The sequence below is a fragment of the Schistocerca americana genome, chromosome 5 (genome assembly GCF_021461395.2).
Source record: "Schistocerca americana isolate TAMUIC-IGC-003095 chromosome 5, iqSchAmer2.1, whole genome shotgun sequence".
NCBI classification, from domain to species: Eukaryota; Metazoa; Arthropoda; class Insecta; order Orthoptera; family Acrididae; genus Schistocerca; species Schistocerca americana.
Window position 1 is genome coordinate 542,896,586 of NC_060123.1, and position 11,533 is coordinate 542,908,118.

Genomic DNA, 11,533 nt, shown 5'->3' on the forward strand with positions numbered 1-11,533 from the left:
TGAGGCTTTTTGCGGATGATGCTGTGGTGTATCGAGAGGTTGTAACAATGGAAAATTGTACTGAAATGCAGGAGGATCTGCAGCGAATTGACGCATGGTGCAGGGAATGGCAATTGAATCTCAATGTAGACAACTGTAATGTGCTGCGAATACACAGAAAGATAGATCCTTTATCATTTAGCTACAAAATAGCAGGTCAGCAACTGGAAGCAGTTAATACCACAAATTATCTGGGAGTACGCATTAGGAGTGATTTAAAATGGAATGATCATATAATGTTGATCGTCGGTAAAGCAGATGCCAGACTGAGATTCATTGGAAGAATCCTAAGGAAATGCAATCCGAAAACAAAGGAAGTAGGTTACAGTACGCTTGTTCGCCCACTGCTTGAATACTGTCAGCAGTGTGGGATCCGTAGCAGATAGGGTTGATAGAAGATATAGAGAAGATCCAACGGAGAGCAGCACGCTTCGTTACAGGATCATTTAGTAATCGCGAAAGCGATACGGAGATGATAGATAAACTCCAGTGGAAGACTCTGCAGGAGAGACGCTCAGTACCTCGGTACGGGCTTTTGTCAAAGTTTCGAGAACATACCTTCACCGAAGAGTCAAGCAGTATATTGCTCCCTCCTACGTATATCTCGCGAAGAGACCATGAGAATAAAATCAGAGAGATTAGAGCCCACACAGAGGCATACCGACAATCCTTCCTTCCACGAACAATACGAGACTGGAATAGAAGGGAGACCCGATAGAGGTACTCAAGGTACCCTTCGCCACACACTGTCAGGTGGCTTGCGGAGTATGGGCTGGTCTCACGTCCCGCCTCAATTACACGACTAGCTGACATCTGAAACACGTTCGCACTATCTAATGATTTATTGTAGACACATACAGGTGAGGTACATTGATTCGGGCCCCGGGGGGTATGGGGTGGCGACATTAAGGACACCTGGCCACCCCTTCAAACTAACCATGCCAAACCCAATTCTAAGTGTGCTGACCCTGCACAGACTGCGGGATAAAGGGGCTAGCAAAAGAAGAAGACGAACAGTGATACATGAAATTTTGTTTGATCAAAAAGATGTGCAAGGGGAATGGACTAGTCATACGTGGACTAATTAGTAGCCTGTAACCTGATTACTCTATTAGCCTTTACATATTGTGACGGATCTGAAGCCTGAAGTGGTTGTTGACAAGTGAAGGCAGGTGACAAGATAACTTGTTTATAAAAGTACCCTGTCATCTGATTACGTCGTTATCGTCTACATCTTCAGATGTGTCTGTAATCTGTAGTGGTTGTGGACAGGCATGAACAGTTGGGAATGCCTTTTATTCATCGAGTGCTTCACGACAAAGATATCTAACTTTTTGTAGCTGTTAATATAAAGGTGCTGCCAATCTGGTCGACGGTAGCTGTGAAGATGTTGCGCCTCCTCCTCGCGATCCTGTGTCTTGTATCTTGTGGGCTGGCCGCCCCCCGGCCGTTCAGGATCAGGGCCAGAGGGAATGGCCGGATAATCGGCGGCACCACCGCCGACATATCCAGCTACCCGTGGATGGTATCCATGCAGGTAAACGGCTACCACTACTGCGGGGCCTCCGTCATCAGTAGCAACTGGGTGCTGACCGCCGGCCACTGCCTCTACGGCGCCAACATCGCCACCTACAGTGTGAGGGCCGGCACCTCGACCCGCGAGAGCGGAGGCGTCGTGTCCGCCGTGGCGTACGGCGTTCTGCATGGCTACTACAACCCCAACACGTTAGACTACGACATCTCGGTGCTGCAGGTGAGCGCTATCTACTTCCCCTCTAGCTAAATTTCTGTAGGCGTCCATGCTCGCTTTCAAGATCCATAGTGCGAAGTGTGAGCTATTAGCAGCAAAGACTGCTGAGGGCGCCCACTAACACCTAACACAACCTGATACATTTCGTATATTGACACGGGTTCAGGAGTGCAGTAGTACGAGATATGAGGTACTGAAGAGCAGAATGATAACACAAAACACTTTATCAGACGAACACATACGATTCTTTCGTTAAAGAAATGAGAAACGAAGCTTTTATGTCGTTTAAGAAACTGAAGCAATTTACACTGAGGCGACAAAAGTTTCGGACAACTCTTAACATCGTGTCGGACCACCCTTTTCCCGGTGTAGTGCTGCAGCTGGGTGTGGTATGGACTCAAAAAATCGTTGGAAGTCGCCTGCAGATATAGTGAGCCAAGCTGCCTCTATAGCACCCATAATTGCGGAAGTGTTGCCCATTCAGGTTAAAGTGCATGAAATGACCTCTCAATTACGTTCCATAAATGTTCGGTGACATTCGTGTCAGGCGATCTGGAAGGACATGTCATTCCCTCGATTGGTCAAAACATTCTTGAAACCAATCCCGAACGATTATGTCCCACTCATAGGGCACTTTGTCATTTATGAAAAGTCCATCTATGAATGGTTGCAAATGCTTCCCAAGTAGCTGAACATTATCGTTTCCAGTCAATGATTGGTTCGGTTGGACAAGACCAACAAGTCTGTTCCCTGTATACACAGCCCTCGACATTACGGATACACCACCAGCTTCTACTGTCGCTTGCTGACAGATTCGATCCATGGTTTTGCGAGGTCTGCGCCACACTCGAATTCTGCCATCATCTCTCACCAACTGAGTTCGAGACTCAGATAATCAGACCACGTTTTTCCACTCGTCTACGGTCCAGCGACTATGGTCACTATCCCAGTACAGACGCTGCAGGCGATGCCGTGCTGTTATCAAAGGCACTCGCTTTCCTCGTCTGCTGCCATAGCCCAATATCCCCAAATTTCTCTGCACTGTCATAACTACTACATTTGTCGCACGTCCCTTATTCATTTCTGCGGTCATTTATAGCAGTATTGTTTGTCTATTGGCACTAACAACTCTACACAAACGGCGTTGCTCTTGGTTGTTAAGTGAAGGCCGTTGGGCACTGCCTTGTCCGTGGTGAAAGGTAATACCTGATACGTGGTATTCTCGGCACACTCTTGGCCCTCTGGAACTCGGTATATAAATTCCCTAACGATTCTCGAAATACAAAGTTCCTTGCGTTTATATGCAACTACTGTTCCACGTTCAGTTGCTGTCCTGCGGCCATAATCTTGTCGGAAACCTTTTCACATGAATTATCTGAGTACATACGACAGCTGTAGCAGTGCACTGCCCTTTTATACCTTGTAAACGGAATACTGCCGTCATCTGTACATGGGCATATCGTGATCCCATGACTTTTTTTCACCTCAGTATAGGTTATCCTTTGGTAAATCCTGGCGCAAATCAAATGAAAAGCTTTTAGTATGCAAAACATCATATCCGATCCTACATAGTCCAATACAGAAAAAGTAAATACTTTACATATAATACAGTTTACAACGATACCTGTTCTGGAAGAAATCAAGACCTGTAGAGAGTTAGATTGAAATTTTGTCAGTTTATTATATATCTGTGTGACAATACTCAGCTCAGTTAATGATAACATCCACATGGCGACCCATTCTATATGTCATGAGAATCTGTGGGCCCATGCGATGGCGCCAATGGTTAGCGGCTGCTGTGAAGACTGTCCGGAACGGATACATTACGATCGGAAAGGTACTTCACCAGAGCCAGCGCAGTATAGATCGTAATTATGGTGGAGCATTATACGAGTTTAGTTAAAATTCAGGATGGGAAAAATCTGTTGTGAAATGGTACGCCACATTCTAACGAATATGAAACAGTCGATACTTTTCTTCTGTAAGCTAATCTGGCCTGTTTGATCGAGACTGTCCGGAGTATACTCACGCTGAGACTGAGGATTTCATACTGCCTGCTTCGAAGTTCCGTTTTCAAACTCGTGTGATTGGGATAAAAGTAGAAAATGTGACTAGAGCTCTCCGGCAGCGTCTGCAGTTACTGGAGGTGTTCCAGTCTTTGTATTCTTCTACTGGATTTGCCCTCTACAGCTGCCCTAGCGCGTTGGAAGCTATCCCAGTGTCAGACCACCGACCCTATTCGTCGTCTTAACATATGTCCTACGAGCTTATCTATTCTTGTCAGTGCTTTTCACTTCCCATATCTCCCTTTCCTTTTCGATTCTGTGGGCACATCCTCATTGCATACCTGTCAACCCACCAAACTTTAAACGTTCTTCTGTAGCATCAAATCCCAAATCCTTCGAGTCTCTTCCGTTTCTCCCACGTTCCATGTTTCACAACCGTACAACGTTGTGCTCCGAACATACATCCTCAGATATTTCTTCCTCAAATTACGGATATGTTTGACACTAGTAGATTTCTCTTGGCCAGTAAATCACTTCTCACCAGTGCTAATAACCTTTTTACGCCCTCCTTGTTCCGTCCGTCATGTGTTACTTTGCTGCCTAGGTAGCAGAATTCTGTACCTTCATATACTTCGTGATCACCAGTTTTTCCATGGTCTCATTTCTACTACTTTCATTACTTTCGTCTTTTTTCGATTTACTCTCAATCCACACACTGTGTTTATTAGACAGTTTATTCTATTTAGCAGATCATTTAATTCTTCTTTACTTTCACTGATGATAGCAATGTCATCACTGAATGTTATCGTTTATATCCTTTCCCTAAATTTTAAATCCACTCTTGAAACTTTTTTTTTTACTTCCGTCGTTGCTTCTTCTATATATAGATTAAACAATAGGAGTGAAACACCTACATCCCTCTGTTACACACTTTTTAATCGGAACATTTTTTTCTCGGTCTTCCCCTCTTAATATTCCCTCTTGACTCCTGTACAGGCTATGTACTATCTGTTATTTCCTACAACATACCGCTATTTATCTCACAAGTTCGAACATCTTGCACCATTCAAAATTGCCTAACGCTTTTTCCAGTCGAAAAATTCTATGAACGTGTCTTGATTTTTCTTTAATCTCGCTTCCCTTATCAACTGCAACGACAGGATTGATCCTCCTGTGCCTTTATCTTTACTAAAGACAACCTTAACGTCGTCTCACACCTACAGATTTCTTTTCCATTCTTCTGTATATTAATCTTTCAGAATTTTGAATGCATGAGCCGTTAAGCTAATTGTGCGATAATTCTCGCACATGTCGGCTCTTACAATCTTCGGAATAGCGTGGATAGTGTTTTCGTTCCGAAAGTCAGACGGCATACAACCAGAGTCATACATTCTACACACCGACATGAATATTCGTTTTGTTGCCACACCCCCCAATGACTTCAAAAATTTTGATAGAATGTCATTTATCTCTTCCAGAGCTCTATTTATGATTCTAGTACTGGATCTCTCATCTCTTCCGTATCTACTGTTGTTTCTTCCTCTATCACGTCAACAGACAAGTCTTCCACGACATACAGGTCTTCAGATACCACCTGGCCGCTCTCTTCTCTACATTTAACAGTGGAATAACCATTGCACTCTTAATGTTACATCCTTTGCTTTTAATTTGGCCAAAGGTTGTTTACAATTTTCTGTATGCTATTTCATTTTAGATATTTTCACATTTCCCTTGGAGTCATTTCGCTTTCGTTTCCCTGGACTTCCCAAGCGACTGGTATTTCGGTATTCCTCAATTTGCTTGAACATTTTTGCATTTCCTTCTTTTATCGATAAGCTGAAGTATTCCTTCTGTCTCCCAGATTTTCTTCACAGTTACTATGCTCGTACCAATTTTTTTCTTTCCAACTTCTGTGATTTAGCGATGTCCATTCCTCTTCCCCTGAACTGCCTCGTGACCTACTTCTTATCGCGGTATCTATAGTCTCAGAGAACTTCAAACGTATCTCTTCATTCCTTAGTACTTGTGTATCCCACACTTTTGCTCACTGACTATTTCTCACCGGTCTTTTACACTTCAGTCTACTCTTCTTCACTACTAAATTTTGAACTGGGAGAATATCTGCCCCTGGTTACGCCCTAAAGTCCAGTATCTGATTTCGCAATCTCTGCCTAACCATGATGTAATCTTACTGAAATCTCCCCGAATCTCGCGGCCTGTTTCAAGTACACCCCCTTCTCTTGTGTTTCTTCAACAGAGAGTTCGCTATTCAAAGCTGAAATTTAATGTAGGACTGAGGTATTATTTGTCGTCTCTCCTTGGTACTACCAAGGCTACACTCTTCCGTAAGCTCTTCTTCTACTCCTTCCTACAACTACGTTCCAGTCCCCCATGACTATTACGAGGAAAATTTACGGTACACAATTGAGGGTTCAGTTCGTGCACAACGTGGCCAACGCTCTCGTTATTATTGACGGCTATATATGCAGCTAGGCTCAATATTTCTGCAAGAGTCTATGCCACGTGAAGCTGCCGCCCTTATCGAGGCAAAAGGAGGTCCAACACGATATTGTGATGCATCCCGTGACTTTTATCACTTCAGTATAACTTTATCTCAATTTTATTGCATATTATTTATTTTTTGACCCAAATTGCGGACCCCGCAAATCACTTCATCATGAGGTCATGAAAGGAACCAGGATGATTATGTTACACAGCTACGGGTTTCCGCAACGGCGTGCGGGTGGCATACGTGTGTGTGTGTGGGGGGGGGGGGGGGAGGGTGGGGGGGGGGGGAGCAGACGCTGTTCGCTGCTTCTGCTCTTTCAACATTGTCTTGCTGTCAAGGGAGATACGAAGATTTACGGAAGATTACGAAAATGTTGTCCACAGTCTACCTTCTGTCTCTTCCTCATAGAGTCATAATCGAGCTCTACAAAGGTACTATTTCAACTCGGAGCCGCATCGTTTTCTGCATCTATTTCCTACTTAAAATAATCGTGGTTGAGTATTCCTCCCCAAAATCCATCCCCAATTCCCTAAGGGTCACTTCGTCCTACTGCTACACAGCTTCATCTCAGCAGTAATCTACATTTGTCTCTCGTCTAAGCAGCCCAGTCATGACTTGATTGAGAAGCTCTGTACATCACGAAATTAAGAAATGGGACTAAACTCCACCCCGTCCAACACAGGACCTAAAGAAGCCTTGGAATTACTGATTCAGCTCTCCAGTTGCCATGGCTGCGCAATGTCTGTAAAGTTGGTAGAGGGAGCGTTAGGTGGAGGGCATGGCTCATGCTGATTAAACCCTAAGCTATGAAGAGTGGATTGTACTTGGCTATTGTGATTCTGAAAACATATTTTGTAAAGTTTCAATTACGATTGTAATCTGTGAAAGTACGAGGGCAGTTCAATAAGTAATGCAACACATTTTTTTTCTGAAACAGGGGTTGTTTTATTCAGCATTGAAATACACCAGGTTATTCCCCAATCTTTTAGCTCCACAACACTATTTTTCAACGTAATCTCCACTCAATGCTACGGCCTTACGCCACCTTGAAATGAGGGCCTGTATGCCTGCACGGTACCATTCCACTGGTCGATGTCGGAGCCAACGTCGTACTGCATCAATAACTTCTTCATCATCCGCGTAGTGCCTCCCACGGATTGCGTACTTCTTTGGGCCAAACATATGGAAATCCGACGGTGCGAGATCGGGGCTGTAGGGTGCATGAGGAAGAACAGTCCACTGAAGTTTTGTGAGCTCCTCTCGGGTGCGAAGACTTGTGTGAGGTCTTGCGTTGTCATGAAGAAGGAGAAGTTCGTTTAGATTTTTGTGCCTACGAACACGCTGAAGTCGTTTCTTCAATTTCTGAAGAGTAGCACAATACACTTCAGAGTTGATCGTTTGACCATGGGGAAGGACATCGAACAGAATAACCCCTTCAGCGTCCCAGAAGACTGTAACCATGACTTTACCGGCTGAGGGTATGGCTTTAAACTTTTTCTTGGTAGGGGAGTGGGTGTGGCGCCACTCCATTGATTGCCGTTTTGTTTCAGGTTCGAAGTGATGTACCCATGTTTCATCGCCTGTAACAATCTTTGACAAGAAATTGTCACCCTCAGCCACATGACGAGCAAGCAATTCCGCACAGATGGTTCTCCTTTGCTCTTTATGGTGTTCGGTTAGACAACGAGGGACCCAGCGGGAACAAACCTTTGAATATCCCAACTGGTGAACAATTGTCACAGCACTACCAACAGAGATGTCAAGTTGAGCACTGAATTGTTTGATGGTGATCCGTCGATCATTTCGAACGAGTGTGTTCGCACGCTCCGCCATTGCAGGAGTCACAGCTGTGCACGGCCGGCCCGCACGCGGTAGATCAGACAGTCTTGCTTGACCTTGCGGCGATGATGACACACGCTTTGCCCAACGACTCACCGTGCTTTTGTCCACAGCCAGATCACCGTAGACATTCTGCAAGCGCCTATGAATTTCTGAGATGCCCTGGTTTTCCGCCAAAAGAAACTCGATCACTACCCGTTGTTTGCAACGCACATCCGTTACAGACGCCATTTTAACAGCTCCGTACAGCGCTGCCGCCTGTCGGAAGTCAATAAAACTATACGAGACGAAGCGGGAATGTTTGAAAATATTCCACAAGAAATTTCCGGTTTTTTCAACCAAAATTGGCCGAGAAAATAAATGTGTTGCATTACTTATTGAACTGCCCTCGTAGATGGCACCAAAACAATGTCACAAGTTGATTAACATGAGGAGGCGTCACCGTTTTTATAAAGTGTTATCGATGGTGTAAGTGGAAGAAGCGTTTTTAACGTTTACTTTCTGTTCCTTCACTTTGAAGAGTATTAATAAGTTCAATTCTTTGTGGTTAGTTTTGTTAATAATCCATTGTAATTTTTCAGCCTTTATTATATGGAAATGACAACTCTAGATTCTTACTTCTTCTTGTACATATTTCTGTGACTGCCCATCATCCGTAGGGAAAGGTGTGAGCTACTAACAGCAAAGACTGTTGAGGTGTCATCCACGATAAAGTTTCTCCACTGATAGAAATCATAAATCGGAAAGCTTCTGTTTTCGGTAGTTTATTCGTGTGGAAATATATAATTAGTCACAATTTCATTTGTGTCAGTTGTCGCTTAAACTGTGGTGCAAACTTCGAACTGTTCTACTGCAAAGTGCAGTTTAACACGTAAGTAAGATAAGTAGGGCCAATTTGCATGCCAAGTGCATATTTTACTGCTATTGAACAACTAAGCTGTAGCGTTACTCCCGTGTTTATTTCTTAGGGTTATAGAAAATATCTTTATCTACTTTGATAAATACTACACACAATTGTCTTCCGCTAAAGATCGAACTTTCTTTCACAATCAGGGATCTGTTTGGAACCTTGGCCATCACTGTTTTGACCAAGCAGTTTTCGTGAAACTAATACATAATACAGAAGGTATTTCAAAGTTATAGTTGCGTATTATGACAGCATGCTTATTACTGATATGGTGCACGCTGATGATGAGAATGCTGCATATCACTGACGCACGTCAATATGCTGTAATGCATAAAGAGGAGTCAGTTAAGTTAAATGTTAAGACCTTATATACCACAAAGAAATTTTTGTAAACAAGAGCATTTCGAATATTCTTTCATATTTTAAAAAATACTGAGCAGGTGAGAATTGGACTCGAGCACTGAGGGTTCGGTGCGATCTTCATTATGTATACAGATACTTCTTCCATTCTGGGAATAGTGAATCTCTACAGTTTTCGCTCATTATCACTATTGATACTGGAAGATATCACTCCCAGGGTATCCAAGATTTTCAATAATGTCTTAACTTCAGTAATATGTGATGTACAATCCTGTAGAAAGCAGGCGACCATTATTATACTGTTGAGCATCACTGTATTCAGGCTGTCTGTATCGCAGTGATAAAAGTCAATCATCTGACTAGGAATGTAGGCCGGAGTGGTTCTAGGCGCTACAGCCTGGAACCGCGTAACCGCTACGGTCGCAGGTTCGAATCCTGCCTCGGGCATGGATGTGTGTGATGTCCTTAGGTTAGTTAGGTTTAAGTAGCTCTAAGTTCTAGCGGACTGATGACCTCAGCACTTAAGTCCCTTAGCTTTCTTATTTATTTATTTATTTATTTTACAAGGAATGCAGAAGTACTGATTCATGTCTTATAAACACAGATTAAGAGTTTTAGGGTTTTTCGCCTTACTTGTACTTTGATACATTGCTTCTCGCAAAATTTCATGATTCTACGCCAACGGGAACTCAAAATGTTTCAAACGACTCTGAGCACTATGGGACTTAACATCTGAGGTCATCAGTCCTCTAGAACTTAGAACTACTTAAACCTAACTAACCTAAGGACTTCACACACATCCATGCCCAAGGCAGGATTTGAACCTGCGACCGTAGCGGTCGTGCGATTCCAGACTGAAGCGCCTAGAACCGCTCGGCCACACCGGCCGGCAACGGGAACTACCGTGTAGGTTTTGATGAGTGAGTTTGTGAGTACCAAATCAAATGACGTAAATGGCACTAGCATTTAGCTGTATTGACTTATAAGGCTCCATTTGTTACACCGCCAAGGGACTACAGACCTCAATATCTGACATATATTTCAACTTAGTTCATTACCGTTTACTGATGAAATGAGGTCTTAACAGAATGCCGAACAAAGTCAGATAAGAAACGACTAACACTTTTTTCTCTCTCGACTGATATAACTACAAATTTACATTTTTCGTAATTTTTTATTTTGTTGTACAGCGAAACCTTGTACCTCGACAAATTTCATGATTCAGCATCGGCATTAACCTACATCTTTTGATGAGTGTTTTTGTGTGGGTCAAGAAATTGATTTGTTAACAAACTCATTGTGTCACGACATTACTAAAACTAACGAAGTGCTTGGTACGCTGCAGGTGGCCAGTCCTCTCCCCATCGGTGGCAACGTACAGGTTGTGGGTCTCCCTGCCGACGGCTACGACCCACCTGGAGGCCTCGCAGTCACCATCACCGGCTGGGGATCCACAGCCACCTCGGGCCAGGCGTCACCGTTCAATCTGATGAAGGTGGACATCACCGTCATCGACCGCGCCAGCTGCGTGTCCAGGTTTGGCGTCACAGATCGCATGATCTGCGCCGGCGAGGCCGGCAAGAGCACCTGCTACGGCGACTCCGGTGGTCCGCTCGTCAGTGGCGGCACTCAGGTCGGCATCGTCTCATGGGGAAGGGAACAATGCGAGACCGATGGCGGCGTGTATGGTAACGTCGGTAACCTCCGTTCCTGGATCAGTGGTGCCACAGGAGTCTGATCAAGTTCTCTCATTCTATCTGCATTCATGTAAAACAAGTGGCAGCCTAATAAGTTTTCATACACTCTCAGAGGTTCTTTAATATCAATCTTCTGCCAAGTTTAGCATGATCGTGAATGCCATACGTTATTATGATCAAATAAATGATATTATTTCTTAATTGGCATACATTTCATTTTCGCTCATTGTTTTCTGGGAGTAGGTGGCAGTGAAAATGCTGTGGTAAAACGTGATTCGTCAACGTTATATTATTGTAATAACTTCCAAGATATGTGAAAAGGGGTACATAACTTTCCGACATTGGATTCAGAGGAAGTAACTGGACATACATCGCCTTACAACCGTTTTCGTTATATTACTGGAGTTTGAAAAGCGCGTAACATAT

General features: G+C 43.7%; 1 protein-coding gene across 1 annotated transcript; it reads left to right on the plus strand.

Annotated features, from left to right (window-relative positions):
• Positions 1-1,349: 1,349 nt before the first annotated feature.
• LOC124616269 (trypsin beta-like) lies at positions 1,350-11,308 on the plus strand. Its single transcript, XM_047144573.1, has 2 exons — positions 1,350-1,792; positions 10,756-11,308. The coding sequence occupies exons 1-2, from the start codon at positions 1,427-1,429 to the stop codon at positions 11,146-11,148; spliced, it is 759 nt and encodes a 252-aa protein (XP_047000529.1). The 5' UTR covers positions 1,350-1,426; the 3' UTR covers positions 11,149-11,308.
• Positions 11,309-11,533: the final 225 nt, after the last annotated feature.

Coding starts and splice junctions, on each gene's coding strand:
- LOC124616269 (XM_047144573.1), top strand. CDS start 1,427: ATGTTGCGCCTCCTCCTCGCGATCCTGTGTCTTGTATCTTGTGGGCTG. Junction 1,793..10,755: donor ACGACATCTCGGTGCTGCAG/GTGAGCGCTATC, acceptor GGTACGCTGCAG/GTGGCCAGTCCTCTCCCCAT.